General features: G+C 40.8%; 1 protein-coding gene across 2 annotated transcripts in view; it reads left to right on the top strand.

The window, feature by feature from the left end:
- Window positions 1-18,488, top strand: part of C11H21orf91 (chromosome 11 C21orf91 homolog) — a 37,750-nt gene extending 19,262 nt beyond the window's left edge. For both annotated transcript variants that reach the window (XM_069945554.1, XM_069945555.1), the window contains exons 3-5: window positions 10,906-11,409; window positions 12,895-12,957; window positions 15,150-18,488. In XM_069945554.1, the coding sequence (XP_069801655.1) occupies window positions 10,906-11,409; window positions 12,895-12,957; window positions 15,150-15,316 (734 nt within the window). In that variant the 3' untranslated portion in view covers window positions 15,317-18,488. The remainder of the gene's footprint in view (window positions 1-10,905; window positions 11,410-12,894; window positions 12,958-15,149) is intronic.
- The last annotated feature ends 203 nt before the right edge of the window (window positions 18,489-18,691 follow it).

Here is an 18,691-nt window from a genome sequence, read left to right as displayed (position 1 = left end):
CACATTGTCATTCTGAAGCCACGCACTGGATTTTACCAAAGGAGATCGAGTCTTCAGCACATCATGTTTTTTTGTTTTTTTTCATTGTTTCCTATTATTTAGATTACAGGAATGGAGGCAAAATTGACTAAAATCTGGCCACTTACCAGGATTTGTCATTGTGCCGCTACATGTGGTGAATATACTAGTGATTCCCTTAAAAGATTTGCTGTTTATATGTTAATAATCCTTAAAGGGATTATCCAATTTTTCTAAGCCTTGATAAACCCTAAAGGGGTTATCCAGTAAAAATCTTTTTCTTTCAAATCAACCAGTTTTTGAAAGTTTTTATAAATATTTGTAATTTACTTTTATGTAAAAATCTCAAATCTTCCTATACTTATCAGCTGCTGTATGTCCTGCATGAAATGTTTTTTTTTTTTTTGTTTTTTTTTTGTTTTTTTTTATACAATGCTCTCTGCTGCCATCCCTGGCCGAGACAGGAACTGTCCAGAGCAGTAGCAAATCCCCATAGAAAACCTCTCCTGCTCTGGACAGTTCCTGTCTCGGAAAGGGGGTGGCATCAAAAAGCACAGCATCAGACGTAAAAGAAAACAACATTTCATGCAGGACATACAGCAGCTGATAAGTATGGGAAGACTTGATATTTTTAAATAGAAGTTAATTACAAATCTATTTTTAAATTTCTGAAACCAATTGCTTTTCACTGGGTAACCCCTTTGATAGAGAAGAGCCCCCTGCTTAGATCCTCATTTTTTGATGGAGAGCAGTTACAATGAGCATGTCTCCCTTTGGAGGACCTTGCCTTTCCTCTCCTGCCTTACATAGACGACCCATTGGTTTGAATGAACTCTGTAATGCCTGATTTTCCCCCTTTGGTGGCGCTGCACTGCAAAGAAATCAAACTATTGCCAAGTTTGTCCACAGATTACAGCTGATCACTGGGGTTTCCAGCACGGGGACATTCTGTGATCAAGGGGACCCTTCTAATAGGTGGGATTATCTAAAGTACAGAACTATACAAATGAACAGTGACAAATGATTGTTCAGAATGATAAACCCCTTCTGGAATGTTCTATCACTGTGCAAACACTAAAGTAAAAACAAAAAAATCCCCTACAATGCTGATTGTGTGCGTACATTTATATAGATAGTTATAGGCAGTGGTGTAGCTACCATAGAGGCAGGGAAGGCAGTTGCTATGGGGCCAGTGGAGGGAGGGGGCCCAGGGAAGATAAGAGCCTCCTGTGTCCTTTTGCTTAACCCCTTATTTACTGCAGTGTGTAAGTGACCCAGTGCTCTCTTACATGCTGCAACACAAAAAAAGAGTTAATAAGTTAAAGACAGTTAGCTCTCTGATTTACCTCTGACTTCTGTTCTCTGAGCTCCTGCAGGGGTCACGGGTTATCAGTGCAGGACTAGTGAAGGTGAGAGCAAATTATCTTCTGTATAAACCCTTTGTTTGTGTTGCAGCACGTAAGAGAACACTGGTTCACTTACACACTGCAGTACATGAGGGTTTAAGTAAAAGGGAGTCTGCTCCTGCCTGTATGTATATAACCATGAGGCTACTGATAGGCTGTTATAGTTAAATACAGTGGATGGACAGAACAAGCAGACATTGGCTTTCTCCTCTTTCAGTCACTGTTGTGGTTGCACGCAGGATTCTGCCTCGTGGCAAAAATAAATATACTCTTGTGGCCAATCACCGAATATATATATATATATATATATATATATATATATATATATATATATATATATATATATATATATATATATATATATATAATTTTAGTGTGTAGGGGAGGGGGGCCCCATACAGCTTTTTTGCTATGAGGCTCCTGGAATCCTAGCTACGCCCCTGGTTATAGGCCAGTGGCCTGTTTAAATTAGGCTGCATATAACACCATGGTCCTAGCCATCGAGAAGCCCTGGAGACCCCATCCTATTTTACTATATTTTCCTTTTGCTAACATTGCAGCACTGATAAAGAGAACATCTCAGGTTCTCACAACATTTATATAGTGATGGATAAAACAACCTGCAATGGCCCCCTCTATAGGAGGACCTATACTTCTCAGGTATACCTGTAAATGAAGCTTTACCTTTACAGCTCACTGACCCTGTACAGAGTCTTTATTAGACGGTTACTTTTACATGGGTGCTGGTCAAGTTTGAGATATATTAAAGGGGTTGTTCAGTTTTAGAAATCGTTTTAAGATAGGTCAGGCAGTTGTGGCTGGGATTCTGGGTCTTTTCAGTCCTTAGCATGACATAAGGAACGGCCCAGTGAACCAGTCAATAGCTGCACAGGCCTGGGCCTCTGCCAGTGATTGCTTCAGCCTTTCCTTGTATCAAGACAAGGACCTGGACACTATTGGAATGGTAGTCACTGTATGACTAATTAATAATTATTATTGTTGTTATTATATATTTTATTCTTGTTATTATTATACATTACATTATTATTATTATCTCCATATTGGAAGTTGTGTTTGTTTTTTTTGTTTTTTTTTTACAATACAATAGTCTGGAACTGACCTTTTTCTACTCCTGTGGGAGAGTTTTCACCTCTGTGCAGAGCAGGAGGCTGAGCTTAGGTGTTAATGGTTTCTGGTTTCAGTTGTATACTGAAGTCTCCTTTCACTTCAATCCTGCCTGTGATGATAAGGAGGAGACTGCCGGAAAGTTATCTCTACAGAACAGGAGGTCTCTGCTTAATAGGCTTAAAGGCCAGAATAAAAGCTGCAGTATGTCAGGATTACTCTATAATTTTATATATATGCACACATTTTTTTTAAAGGAATATTAGGAAAAAAATCGCATAAAATTCTTTTAAAATGTTTCATAAAAATGTTATTTAAATAGTTTGATGTTTTCTGACGACCTGTTTCCTTTAAGAATTTGGTGACATATAGGCATTTATTTGTATTACAGATCCCTTGTTTCAGCCAATCAGCATGGTGAGATGTCTGGTACTATATAGCGCTGCATAGCCCACATATTTCAGGTGTTTGTTTAGTTTATATGTCTTTTTAAGGAATGTCTAGCTGGATGGGGAGGGTTTGGCTGCCATTTTTAGCTCATGTAAACAGCTGTGGTTGGCGCAGCTGTCGGCACTAAGTGACCGAAAGTTCATTCCTGCGGGGAAATAGAGCAAAGGAGGAAGAGTCTCCTGTTTCTCAACAGCGGAGAACCGGGGGGGGGGGGGGGATGTTTTTGCATTTTTTTATTTTATTTTAACCAGTGACTTGTAATACTCTTGTTTCTAACTAAACTATATAAAAAATTTTTGTGTAGCCATGAAAGCCGGATGGCTGTGGGAACCTGCGTGCGATTTGGAGGCCCTGGCAGCTGCACAGCCTCTGCTGAATAAATGTCACTTGATGGAGCGGAAAGACTAAACTCGCTCTTAACAGCTTACAACGTGAAATGCACAAACATAATAGAGGTTAAGCAAGCAGTCGACCGCTCGCTGATTCCTACTTGTTAAAGTGACATTTGTTGGTGTAAATGACGAAGGAGTCTTCACGCTCAAAAGCCTCCCCTCTGAGACCTCCGTTGTTTGTGTGTGTGTGCACGGATTATGTGATGTAGCTTCATGCTCCCATAGAGCCGTCTGACTTGGGTTTAATTTTGTATTGCTTTCTGCACAAAAGGGACATTTCATGAAACAAAAAAGTGGAATCTGTGTGTGTTTTACTCTAATTTCTCCCATAATATGTGTGGATTTATATACGTGTATGAGGGCAAAACTGTGAAAGAGATTGTCCCATTGGGGCTCCATTTAGAAGCCAATGGGATTGTCTAGCACAAGAAAATTTGTGTGTTTTTTTTTTTTTTTTTTTAATTACTACTCAAGTACTAAAATTTTCTTTGGTAGCAATAGACTGGGCCTGTCCTGTTCAGATGAAAGAGAGGCTTCTGGGCATGCTCAGTTCCTTTATAGAGGTTATTCTACAGGGAGGGGGAGGCTGAGTTGTGAGCAGCAGCTATTGTGTGCACCTGTATTATCTATATTTTCTAGTGTCACCTGTCACTCCACCTGTGTGTCCACCTGTGTGATGATAAGGAGGACACTGCAAGGAAATCATCTCTACAGAATAGGAAGTCTCTGCTTACATTTAGGGTCCTATTACACTGAGCGATTTTTAATGATTAACGACTAACAATAAACTATCGCAAACGAGATTGTTTATCGTTAACCTGAAATCGTTCACCATATTACACAGAACGAAAATCGTTAGTTACGATCGATACTATGATCGTTTATTCCTTCTCATCCCAGAAAAACAATGATCAATGTGCTATTATACTGAATGATTAGTGAAAAAATGCGGAACTTGAACGAACGTGGAATTACAGTGAAAGATTAACGATAATCTATATCAACGACACACGAACGATTTTTCGATCGTTGCCTGCAATTACACAGAACAGTTATCGTTTAAATTCAAACGATTTAACGATTTTTCACACGATAATCGTCCCATGTAATAGGGCCCTTAGGCGTAGTGGCCAGAATGGAAACTGCAATATTTCAGGACTATTTTTATAGATCGTAAAATGGAAAATTAGAACAATTTTTTTTTTTTTTTTTTTTTTTTTTTTTACATGAAAACTCAAAACTGTGAAAACAGACATACTTACCTGCCCGATCCCTGCCACTGTTGTTCCAGCATTGGTGACACCCTGCTGTTTAAAGAGATTATCTAGGATTAAAAACAAAATCAAAAACAGCAGCACAGCTGTCCTCCTCTATTCATTTTAACTGATCCTGCAAAACCATACACAACCCATGGACAGGTTCTAAAAAACAAACAAAAAAAATAAAAGGGCATCCCTTTAAGGAAGCATTACATGAATGTATTGGAATTGGTGGAAAAATTAGAATTAGTTGGGTCACTGTTATCTGGGACTACCCCCTGCATTAGGATATACGTTATGCCGTATTCCATTCGCTCCTGAGGATCATAGTGCTGGTTCACTTCAATGGTCTATGCCATATGTATGGGGGCCTCCTGATTCTCTGCCAGCAGCAGATATCAGGGGAGAATTGGGAGGCCCCCATACAGATTAGATGGTTAGCTTGTCCAGCCAACTAATCTGATGTGTATGTGATTTGTGTGGAATAATGGAGTTTTAGAGATGACAACTCTAATATGTGAAGGAGGGGAGAGGCTGGAGCCCAGCTGGACGCTATCCAGCAGCATTTGTCCGCTATCCTCCACATAAGGATAAAGCAAGCCTCCGGATTTATACTTTAGCAATATGCTATGAGCCGGAGATTCACATTCCGTGCCTGGGGCTTAAATCTACACACAAGCGAGAAATTCCTTTTTCTTTTCTTTTTTTCTCTCTTCCAATTTGCAGCATAAGTTTTATCACAGCTGACCGGTTTAGTGACAAATCTGCCGGCTGCCTGTCTATTTCAATGTGCGATTACAACATTGAAGGAATATTTCTCCTTAAAATAGAGAAATGCCTAGACTATATCCTGCAGTTGTTTGCCTATTTGTCTGGAAGACACTGAATTTCTCAACGTGGAGACTACAAATGAGCCCATGGAGGTTGTAAGCCTCACTGTCCTTGTAATGCACATGGAAGATCAGGATGAACAATACCGTGTTGCATCCTCCCTTCTCAAGTCTTCCACTCCTTATCAGCTGCTGTATGTCCTGCAGGAAGTGGTGTATTCTTACCAGTCTGGATAGCAGGAGAGATTTTCTATAAGGATTTGCTATTGCTCTGAATAGTTCCTAACATGGACAGAGGTGGCAGCAGAGATTACACAGAATACACCACTTCCTGGAGGACATACAGCAGCTGATAAGTACTGGAAGACTTGAGATTTTTTAATAGAAGTAAATTACAAATCTCTGGCACTTCCTGGCACCAGTTGATTTAAAACAAATTGTCTTTGTTGAACTACCCCTTTAACACTGCTCCTTATAAAGTTCAGTTTGCAATTATGTAGAAGCATGACTAACATTACTAAGCAATGGCACTTCTGTATCTGCAATCTATATCAGTATCCTGAGATACAGATCAGGTTACAAAATAGGTCAGAAAAGCGTAACGTTTCTTAACATGCAATAGGTTAAAAAAATAATGCATAAGGGTAGAGCCACTTATCTCTCCAGGAACCTGTTTTAGTCATATAGTGGCCAGGCAGTAATGTTGGCCATATACATATAATTTGTGTTTGTTGAATGCCAGTTTGTCCGTCAGCCAACTCCTCCAATCCCTCTATATACACACAGACTTGGCTCAGGTGAATGCTTATTTGTTCTGAATAGAGTGAGGGGAGGTAAGACTCCTTCGGTGGCGGCTTATCTCCCCCAGAACAAAAGGATTGTACAGTTAAAATCCATAATTCCTGCCCTTTCTCTCTCCAATGTCATTAGAGTGTGTGTGTCGTGGTGGTGGTGGTAGTGGATTTGGCTCATACATTCATGTGTATAAGGTAAAAGGGAGAGTAAGCGGTCAGCCAAACAGGTATTAAAGTAGTATAAACACCATTAACAAGGGTTGCAAAGAATTTACAAGAATTAGAGTATTCCAGACTATGGACAGATCAAACTTTTCAGATTTAATTGGAGTCTCTCTCGAAAGACTCCCTAAGACCCTAGAGAGGTTCTGTACAAAATATAGCTAACATTACACCCTCTTTGTTCTTGTTTATGTCATTTGTAACCGGATTTATTTGAGAGACTAACTGGTTGCTAGGGATCTGTAGCCCAACAACAAGACTGGTTGCTAGGGATCTGTAGCCCAACAACAAGACTGGTTGCTAGGGATCTGTAGCCCAACAACAAGACTGGTTGCTAGGGATCTGTAGCCCAACAACAAGACTGGTTGCTAGGGATCTGTAGCCCAACAACAAGACTGGTTGCTAGGGATCTGTAGCCCAACAACAAGACTGGTTGCTAGGGATCTGTAGCCCAACAACAAGACTGGTTGCTAGGGATCTGTAGCCCAACAACATGACTGGTTGCTAGGGATCTGTAGCCCAATAACATGACTGGTTGCTAGGGATCTGTAGCCCAACAACAAGACTGGTTGCTAGGCAGTGTATTCATAGCAACAAGTATCAAATTACGTCATCAAAAGGAGAGGCCCGGCATCTTCAATGGTAGTGCCGACTGCTGTATCTTTCATTTTGCTAAGTATCAAATTACTGTGCCAAGGGGCAGTTACTTTAATGCCGTTCCTTATCTGATTTGTGTTAACCTGATTTTTGTAGATCGATAGGTAGAGGACTTCCTTTAAGGGGTGGTCTGGTCGCAGGTACTCATTTACAATTTTGAAGCCTCCCTACCCACTGACTTCCTGACTCAGTGGAGGGAAACCACGACCAGACAGGCATTCCTTTTGCCTGACAACTATAGTTTTATGTGGTGGCCATTCAATGGATGGGTTTACGTTTCGTCTCATGGAGGCGGGCAGGGGGGGGGGTTCACCTCTTTTACATCCATAATAAATCACACACCCCTTTTAATTGTTTTCCATCTCTTTTGTCTAAGACAACAGAAGCCATAGAAGTATTCACTTGCCTCCACTTTAAGAAAGGACGGTGCTGAGGAGTCTATTAGGCCGACGAGTCGGGTACACAACAGCGTTCATTCTGTGACCTAATTTTTTACTCTATTCCTGCGCGTCACACGTTTCATGTCCATAGTCCCTGTCAAGAATTTCAGCTCCTTTGCAAAATCGGCTAATAAGCATGAAATTAAAACATCCTCAATCCTATCTCGGCTCTGCAGTCCTACCTGCTTTCAGAACAAGCCAGTTGTTCAGGGAAAAAGTCTTTCAAGATTTTCAAATATTCTCACTTTAAGTCCCAAAACTCGAGCTTTTCATTTGGCGGCGGGTGATCTGCGGCCAGAACTCTCTGTGTTGTTTGTATAAGAACATTTACTTCTAATCTTCGGGAAGAATGAGGCTTGAAGTTAAGCTTCAAAACTTTAGCCATTTTAGAAGAATGTATAATGTCAAACATGTTGGTGTCCTCAGTAAGAACTTCAATGGTGTGTCTGTGCACATCACAGGTATATAAAGGAGAAACATTACATTTCCCGTACCAGACTTCAGTATAATAAATAGGATGAGAACATTTGCCTCGGGCTGAGTGCTGCCTGATGAAATAAGACCTAAGTAATTCATATATAACATTTATTCATCATCTAGGAAGGACCAGAGTATGAAATTAAAGTAAATTCTAATAATAAATGATGGCCGCTTATGGACTGTCTCCTAAATGATCTCTGCAGCTAAAGATGGGCCGCAGATACCGTATGTGTTTTAAGATTCACAGAGTCCCTTTTAATATGAGAGGCATTGCTGTAATCAGTTGATCATGATCAAGGGGAGTTGCCTGTTGACTGCTCACTTCCATAACAGCGACCACTACTGGGGGAGATGTAGTATTACATGTAGCTCTTTAAATACAGTGGTGCCTTGGATTACGAGCATAATTCGTTCCGGGACCGCGCTTGTAATCCAAATCTGCTCTTAAACCAAAGCAAATTTTCCCATAAGAAATTATAGAACTGCAGACAATTGGTTCCACACCCCAAAAATAATAATTTATTTTTCTGAATTACATGTAAAACAGATGAAACAAAGATTAAGAAACAGCAGAATATGTGATATATAAGTTACTGTACAGTAATGGAGAGGATGGGAAACACAAGAGCTGAGAGAGACTGCAGGGAACATGAAGGAATGAGCAGGGCAGATGTGGGCACATACATGCAGCGCTCTCTGTCCGGGGAGGGAGGGGTTACAGCTATGGAGATATTACCTCCACAGTCCTGTCCCCTGATGTAAGCCCCAGCCTGAAGTGGATCTGCTATGATTTGGAAGGTGAGGGAGACTTCCTGGGTCAGAGTACAGGGCTGTAGACCCCGCTATGCAGACCATGCCCCTCCCCCACTCGCGCTCCCACCCAGAACATGGAGCTCTTAAACCAAAGCAATGCTCTTAAACCAAGTCACAATTTTGAAAAACTGTGAGCTCTTAAACCAAAACGCTCTTAAACCAAGTTACTCTTAAACCAAGGTACCACTGTACTTATAAAATACATCAAGTCCAGCTGAGCTCCTCAGCTTATACAGATTAGATGAAAAATTTTTGGCCTAAGTGTTTCAAACAGCTTTCTCCTCTGCATTTCATTGGTTTGTTGTTGGTATGGTAGGGACATTGTTTGAATTCACTTGTCAGTTTAAATTTCCACATCTCAAGTGGAGATGTATATGAGTGTCCATGGAGTGTGTTTATGTTGATGGTATTGAAGCTTTGTTATGAGAAGAACCATCTTAAGGGTTCCACAGATTATCAACTCTTTATTATCTGGATTATAGTTCTGGATAAATTTCCTTTTTAAAAAAAAAAAAAAAAAAAAAACTTTATTTCTTCCTCTTGGTAATGTAGATTACTGTATTTCCCTGCATATAACCCAAGAAATTCTTCTCAAAAGTCAGGGATCTTCTTATAGAGCGGGTGCTGAAAAACTTTTGAACCCGACTGGAGAATCTGAGGTTGCTGCATATGGTGGGGGAGTTAAAAATCCCTGCCGTGTGCAGCAACAGTATGAAGGGCAGAGAAAGCTGGAGGTGTCCGGGGTATGGAAAAGAGATACGGTAGAGTCGTGCTCTGGCCAGAAAAACACATCTCTTTCACCTGTCTGGCCCTTGTTTCCTACCGGTATTACTGTACCTCCTTCTCTGCCTCTCAAATCTCACTGCTGTTGATGTTTTTTTATTCATTTTTAATTAGTGTGTGTTGGAAGAGGGTTAGTCTTATACAGCAAGTATATCCCAAACTATATTTTAACTGGAAAAGTAGGGAATCCATCGTATACACCGGAAAATATGGTAGTTTAATAGTAGCTCCTATTTTGGGCCTAAATCTTTAGTCATGTGACACACCAAAACGGGGGTCATAATTTCACAATGATGACTATTGAGTGTAGATTACTATTGGGAAAGAAAATATTGAGGATTCCTGTAGTGTTGCTTTAATATGGTCCATAGCTGAGTTATTAGATTTGGTGCTTGTTACACCAGGTTTTCTTATCGGAAATAAAATCCCATGTTGCAAGTGCCTGTGGACATGATTGACAGATGGTGTTGTCAGTCCCCATTAGCCTTGCGTTTTAGAATTAATCTTTTCAGAAGTCGGCAGTATTATCTTATTACAGGTACCTGAATACCACTGATCTATACAGCATCTCCGCTTTATGTCTGTACATCCTACGACTATGTTACATTGCACCTGGCCTGGTCTGTTCAGATCATGCAACACTTATACAATGGATTTTTCATTATGTAAGTCTTACTGTTTAAACTGGGGTGAGTCCCATCAGATCCTGCTGATCCAAGATCGAGGTCTCCATTTTCTATGGGATCAAAATCTTTTCTTCCTTTTGCTACCACTAGGGGGACCAGGCTGTATGCAGCCTAATAGGATTCAGAATTAATTAAAGGGGAACTATTAGCAGGTTAGAGGAATCCAACCCGCTGATAGCTCCCTATTGCGTGGGAGGCGGAGAGGATGAAGGTATGTCCTCCATCCTCTGCGCCACTCCAGGGCAGTTAGGAGGTTACTTCTCAGTCTGTTAAGACCAGCAGAAGCACTGCCCCGCCCCCAGGGCCGCCCACTCCATTGTCTGTAGGAGTGGGCTGGCTGGGGTTCAGTTGGCACTATGGGGGCAGGCAGTGCTCCTAACTACTATAGACACATACTTTCCTCCTCAGCATCCCTGGCGCTACAGAGGGCTGTCAGGTGAGATTCATCTAACCTGCTGATAGTTCCCCTTTAAAACAGATTCTTGTATATGCAAGAAATGTTATGATACATGGCACAATTAACAATTTATTTATTTCCTATTCCCTTTAGGAGTAGCCAAGTCGGATCTTTTGCACACCAGATCTCTACGAGGTCACAAGGACTGTTTTGAGAAATATCACCAGATTGCAAACCAAGACTGTTCCCGCTCCAAGCTTACTAAGAGTCCTTACGAGGAAGTAAAAAATATTCTCAGCAAAAAAATAAACTGGATCGTCCAATATGCACAAAATAAGGATTTATATTCTGATTCAGAGTGTTCCAAATCTGCCCAGCACAAGCTTTACAAGTTCAGGCATCTGACCGACAGGAGTCTGATTCCCCAGCACGACTCGCAGGTTCCCAGATATTCTGAGAAATGGCTGGACACTGGAGCCAGAGGTATAGCCACATGTGGAAAGGAAGTTTTGGAGAGAAGTGGCAGAGATTTCAGCATAGGCATGCTACAGAATTCTAACTCCGCATACTGCCATAGTCAGCGGTGGCCCAAGGAACAGAAGCCTGATACAGCTAACCAGCCATCTGGACGACACCAGCATTACAACAAAGAAGAACGTATGTGTTTAATACTTTGCATCCTATTTTTTTTTTTTTGTAATAGATATGTAAGGGGCAAGGGCTGTATACTATTGGGGTAGAATATTCTAGGAGGTGGGACCAGGGGGGAGGTGCATGTCATCATTTAAAGGGATTAGAAGTACATACTGTAGTTGTATTTTCTAAAAACTGTGCCAAACCTGCCCACAGGTCCATTCAGTTTCTAGTAGTCCTGTTTATCATATTCACTCCTTCTAGGCTGGAAGAGTGCCGTACAAGCACCACATCACTAATAATGAAAATGAAAAATAAAAAAAAATCCCTAAATGTTTTAGTTTTTACATCATTTCCTGCTTATGGCCATGTTAAAAAGTGAAGTGACAAACACTTTGTGCCCAAAACGAGTGGTGCCAAGTTGTTGTCACTGTTTAACCTCTTGAAGGACCAATCCATTGTGAACAAAATATTTTGCTGCACAACATAAAGGCTACAATGCCTTCTACTGGGGTACAGAATTAGGTTATGGTCTAGTTAGGGGGCTCCATGTCTTATTGGGTTATTTACCACTTCCCACTACAAAGGACAATCCAAGATCACATCCCCCTCCATCACCCGTATTAGCTGCCTTAGGATGTTTGTTGTAGAAAATATCTCTTGTGACTGACAGGAAGACAAATAGACAGTGATTGGTGTACTGGAGAAGCTTCCAGATCTAATACATCTGTGGAATAATGCCCGCAGAATGGTTTGTTCAGATGCAGATTATTATACAAATTATGAATGCTGGTAGATATAGAAGTGGCACTCACCGATCAGGGTAAAAACATCTTCTTTATTGGAATCGAGGGACACTCACGATTCCAATAAACTCATAACTCATTAACTCAATAACTCATGGAAGGGGGAAGATAGACGAGAGCGGGTGCGCCTTTTAGAACGTTTTCGCGCTCAGCTGCGCTTCGTCTACCTGAGACGAAGTGTGGAGTGTGGCTATACATTTGTATGGTGCAGTAGATGGCCCACTGCATACATTATATGCACAGCCAATTGATTTCAGTGGGAAACGTGTAATACTTTATTTCCCCTGTTGTGGCACTATAGGGACATTATACCCTTGCAGTCAGGTGGAGGTCAAGCACGTGGACAACAATATCTTGTTATGATATCCCAGCAGGTAGACCCCTACTGATCTGATACTTATTTCCTGTGCTATGGATAGGGAATAACTTTTAATCTTGAAATGAAGTCAACATTAAAACACTTGTTCTACGGCTATCGATTCGGCGGCACAATATTAAATCTCGTTGCCGATGGATACTTTGAAGAATCCACGCAGTCCTACTAAAACTATCCAGTCTTTTATTCCCCTCCTCAGACGCGCCTTATTGTGCGCGGATCCCGACCAGAGACTTTATTATTAACTTTTTTTGCTGGATGTTTTCAATTACTTGGATTACTGTGGTGATGGTAATTGATTTCTGTATGTGTCTCCCTCGCTTCTAGTGAGCTCGATGAGCAGAGAAGAACTGGGACGTCTAAATGAACATCTCCTCCGGCAACTGCAGGGTAAGTCTCAATATCCAATGACTGCCGCGTCCTCTGGAGATCAGTAGGCTTTTGCTTTGTGTGGTGTAACATTGCCTGAACTCGTGTGCCTCCACGTTTCAGAGAACATGAATTTAGTTGAAATACGTGAGGGTTTTTTTTTTCCTCCTTTTTTTAATAGCACTTTCTCCCCTGACTATCGCGTGAAAAAAAAAATAAAAAAAATATTTGGCATTAAATCAATATGTCAGCAAGTGCAGCTCAACACTTCCGCGGCAGCTGCAGATGTGCTGTAATCTAAGCTGCCAGCTAAGTATAGGTTACAGTAAGGCTTATCAGTGCTTGATGGTATTAAAGACTTATTTTTAGACTCCACTTTACAAGCTGGAGTAGAGGCAATAGCATTAAGTGGCTTCTTTTAGTTGGCCGACGCATTTCATAATGCAGCAATTCACAAAAACGCATCATATAATAGCCTTGCCATTGGGTCCAGATCCTATGTGTTAAAGAGCAAAAGGCCTAATCTAAGTTGTCCAAACAAGAATCACATTGCATTCTTACTTAGTGTGCCATCTATTGTGGCTTACTGCATAGTCTATGCACACTTAGGCCATGTTCAGACCTCGTAAGAGACCGGCCATTCCGTGACAGAAAAGACCTTTCGCGACGCTGAGTTCTGATGCAGCGCATCCGTGCCTGCCCGCATCAGAACTCTCCACTGCACACTATGGAGTGTGCGGCCAGAGCCGCACACTCCATAGTGTGCACTGACAGTGTTTTTTTGCGGCTGCTGTTCATTAAATAGCGGCCGCAGAAAACTGACATGTCAGTTTCTCGCAGTGTCGCTAGAGATCCCGGCCGGAGTGTTTACTATGTGTATACTCTCCAGCCGGGATTCCATAGACAGCAATGCAGCGTTTATTTTCGTATTAATCACTGCCGTTGTTGCAATCTGCAACAATGGCCGTAGTGTAAACATAGCCTTGAACAGTAAATATGGTTTTCTATAATAGATTCTGTATAGATCCTATGTAGCTGAAGCTACGGTAGCTGAAGAAGTTGGATGCAGACCTAGAGAGCTTGAAAATCATGGATATGGCCTATAGCTGTATCCATGTTTTCCAGGCAGCCCTAGGGCTAGATCCAACTTCAGCCACCAGTATTCAAATGCAAAGTGTTCGGGATTGGCAAGTTCTCTCTACACTAGTCATGAGTTTGGCCATGTCCTTATTCATTTCTATTATATATGGTGGAAGTTGTCCTTCGGGTCATCAGAATCTAGTTCCCAACTAGCGAAGATGGCATTGAACATTGGTAACCTTAACCAATGTGGCTATACATCGGTATGGTACCCTGTTGGTATTGTTTGGCGCTATAAGGCCCTAGTGCCATTCTTTGCCCATGTAGAGACCTCATTCTTTGCCCATGTAGAGACCTCATGGGGAGGGGAAATATACTCACAACTCACAAAATGTGGCAAAAACATCACTACTATTAAACCATGCCCCTTTATACAGAGGGAACGCCTATTTGGTGGAAGAGGGGCTAAAGCCTTGATAAGTTACCTCCATAGTGCCCATGTGGAACTTTTGCCCACATAGCGCTCTGCCAGACTGCCTGCAAAAGTGTGGTTATTTAGTGTTATTCCCCATTCTGTATCGTCTTGGCATTTATAAGAATTGTGGCATGCCTTGTTCCATGGCTTAGGTTTGGCAGTGTAATGGTTCTCCTTGTGGAGACCACCAGCCAGCATAGAGTATTTTGTAAGCCAAGTAATGCTCCCTAGGAAAATTTTAAGCTATTTGGCTACCTACCTAGTGAATCGTAGTGGAGGAAGCTAATTTTTAAGCTATTGTCTGACCTATCAGAGTCAATGACTCTCATGTAGTTTGTGGGTCTGCATATTTCCAACCAAAAAACAATCATCCCCTGAGGAAAGTGTTTGCCTATTAGGGGTCCACTGGGATCCTTCCAGTCTCGAGAAGGGTGGTCAGACATGCACATTGCTGCTGTACTTCAACTCTATGAGACTGAGGAAGGTAGCCAAGCACTATACTTAGCTGACTTTTCCAGGCAAATAGAATTCTATGGAGAGAGAGTCTTTGGTGAGAATCCCTCTTTAACGATTGGGATAGCTTGTGAATTACATTTACATAGAACTATAATGCACCATAGTTTATGAAGTCTAAAAACCTTACCATTTTTTTTTCTAGATGTATTTGAAGACCTCAGTTGTGTTCTTCAGGAAAAAGATGCCCTGTCCTCTGAACTCCATGTTCGTCACGTCGCCATCGAACAGCTGCTAAAAAACTGCTCAAAACTGCCATGTTTGCAGATGGGACGGGCAGGGATGAAAGTTAACATGACAATCAATAACTAGCTGATGCGACTCCAACCACCTGCACAAAGAACAGCCAGCCGGCCTCGAGTAGATCTCGCACAGCTGTCGTCTTATGTTCTCCAGGAAGTAAATGGTATATCTGGTAGAGAACTTGGACTCTTGGTTTGTGTTTTCCTTCTTGCTTTTGTATTTTTAAAAAGCCATTCCGTAGGGATTAAACGATTGGATGGGATCGTCATTTGACAGCATTGATCGATTCATCCTAAAATTACAGCAGGATCCACAGTATGATGAAGACCAAAAAATAACAAGACTGAGATATCTTGTCTAGATTGAGGGCTGTGCCCAACTCCTCACCAGCGAGTGTCATTAACAGAAGTTCTCTTTTTGGTCCACCATCTAAACGAACCACTTGTCATACCAAATCCCATATATCAAGGCAATAATTCCACCTTTTGCTTTCTCTTTTTGGTTGGGGGTGGGGGGGGGGTTCTAAAACTGGTCAGTATTGTGACAAATCATAAAGCTATTGTGCCTACTCGTAAAAAAAAAGATCTTGGACTAAGGACCACAGCAGGTGGGATGATGCATTATTTCTACAGGCATTTATAGTTCTATATTGTTCTTCCACGAAGCAGCAGCTCGCTGCATTTTACCTTAGTAAGACAAAAGAATCTTACGACTTGCAGAGGGCGGACTGTTTTTTTTTTGTTTTTTTTTTTTTGTTTTTTTTTCCTTAGAAGAAGAAAAAAAGCAAAAAGTGGAGGAAAAAAAAAGAAACCAAAAGTCACCATTGCTTGAAATGCATAAATTGTATTGCTAGAAACTTTTTTTTCAAATGAGAAGATGTTTACAATGAGCCTTTTTATGACCTACTGTTTTTTACAAAGAAATATTTTGGGTACTTTTTAAATAGTTCTATATAAGAAGTTTGCTTCGTGTACATTGCTTTGCACATAGTGTTACCATGTCTGATGGGGTTGGGGATATTGTTACATTGTTCACTGTTTTTGCATTTTTAAATGGGACGTTTAATACTTTTTTGAGGGTGATGAATTCAATAGTGACTCAACGCAAATTTTTTTTTCAGCTGGGAAAATGTAGCATTAAAGGGGTTTTCCCACAAAAAAACATGTATCACCTACCAACTAGATAGGTGATAAATGTATGCTGGCCGGGGGGGCCCACTTCTAGAACTAGCACGGGGTCCCAACCCTTGTTTTGTAGGAGTTTGAACAGAGCATTGAGATGCATGAACCACTACCCATCCCTTCAGAGTCTACAGGAATAATGGAGACTGACAGTGTTTGTTTTTTGTGGGATAACAACTTTAAATAGGTTTTCCGGGGGTATAACCTTGATAGTCTATACTACTGCTTACTGCACATTACAGTCTGTAATGCAAGATGGCCCACAGGTCTGCAATCACAGACCATGAGGCCAATAGAAGTCCAGGAGCAGTGACCACGAATCTGGACCACATATTCACATGCCTAGACTTTTTGGGGGGGTTCGGGTCCAAAGCAAATGCACAAACTGTGCATTAGGCCATAGAACACAATGAAGCCAATACTGCCTGCAAATGTGGAACGTAAATTACAGACCTGTGCAAGGAGCCTTAGGATAGGCTATTAATTTTATGGTCCCAGACATCCCCCCCTAAAGGGTTTATGCCCTAAGAAAACTAGGTGCATTATATAAAATTAAACATATTTCATATTTCAAATGTATAAGCATTTACGAAACTGTACTGTATGAGAGCAATAACCTTACTAATCTCCCATGTGCCTGCATTGTTTTGATAACCTGCTGCCCTTGGTTAAGACCCACCAAGATAAGCCCGACATACTGAGTTCAACTGCATTCTCCAGAAGGTATTGGCAGTCGGTCTTTCCTTACTTAGCCTGTGAGAAATTGTGTGCACTGTTGTATGGCAACAGCAGGATCACAGCTCAGAGAGAAAACCAGGAAGTGATTAGAACCATGGGGGAGAAGAACAGTACAGTGATTATCACATTCCTTCTTCACATATGTGGTACACATTCAATACCTTTGCTTTGTGCTACTAGGCTTTAATCTGCCCATATATGGTCATTTAAAGGGGGTTTAAGTGTCCATATATGGAGAGATTATAGCCTGTTCTAATTAACATAGAAAATAATTAGGTCAAATATGCAATTGATCACAGATTGTTTTGGTAGTGTGATCATGGTGCTAGAAATCCATTCTAGACTAACGTCCCGTCCTTACATTCAACATTTTCTAACGTTGAGTCCTTAGAGAGTCAATATGTCTGAATCTTTTTAGCCTACAATTAAAGAGATGCACAGAGATGTTATGCTCTATTGGTGCTTTAGCGATGGATTGTGATGACATCATCGGGTTATATTCTATTTTTGATAGGTATCTGTTGCTATGCAATATGCGCGAGATCACGGTGCAGACTGTTGGACGCAGTGTTACCAGAATTTTTTTTTCTTAACCTTTTTGCCGTAGACTAGAATTTTGATGCCGGTTTGTTCTAGTAGAAACAGAATAAAATTGTTTGCGGCTCTACACGTCACAGCCACAGATCTCTAGTAAACGTAATAAAATTGAAATACAATCATTTCATTTATTTCTAGTTGTTTTCATCACTGCCAAAGGAAATAATTCATGTCATTGTGGTTATGCCTTTGTATTTTATTTTTTATTGTTTTCTGGTGTGAATTTATAGTAGTGTTACTGCGTGTTTTTATAGCTTTTTTGTTTTGTTATGGAGTTAAACTATATTTATTTTTCAGAACGGAAGTGTCTGTGGTGCTAAGAGGCCACGGTTTGTAATGTGGTGTTTCGGTCAGGCTTTAATATGGGCCGGTTCACTCTCTAGAAGGTGATAGGACATTAAAGCCCTCATTTATGAAAAGTGGAAGTGTTGCCCTTAGCAACCAGACAGTCACCATGGTTCATGATGCTGTGATTTGATTGGTTGCTTCAGGCCACTCCTCTTTTTTTTTCTCTGCACTAGTAAATGAGGCCATGCTTGTTTTCTTATGTATATATCGTCTTTGTAAGATCTTTACACTGGTAAAAGCTGTGCTTTTTTAGAAAGCAAACATTCTTATGAGACTGACTTCACTTTAGGAAAGTGAAACTTTATTAACTTGCTTTTGTTTCCTGCTTTGGAATGTATTTAAGTTTCTTCTGCTTTGTGTTGCTATGTATGCTTTTTTTTTTTCGGTTTTGGAATAAAAAAATATTTTAATATTGATAAGATGAGTGTCTGTGTTCTTTTTTTGTTCTTTTCTGATTTCAAGGAAGGTGTAATAATTTACAACGCCAGCTGTCATAGTGGGGTTAATCGGATGGTTTGGCCTGCCTAAAACCTAGACCAGAGATAGGGAACTTTAGGCCCTCCAGCTGTTGCAAAACTAC

The sequence above is a fragment of the Dendropsophus ebraccatus genome, chromosome 11 (genome assembly GCF_027789765.1).
Source record: "Dendropsophus ebraccatus isolate aDenEbr1 chromosome 11, aDenEbr1.pat, whole genome shotgun sequence".
Taxonomy (NCBI): domain Eukaryota; kingdom Metazoa; phylum Chordata; class Amphibia; order Anura; family Hylidae; genus Dendropsophus; species Dendropsophus ebraccatus.
This window is presented reverse-complemented; position numbering and strand designations above follow the sequence as displayed.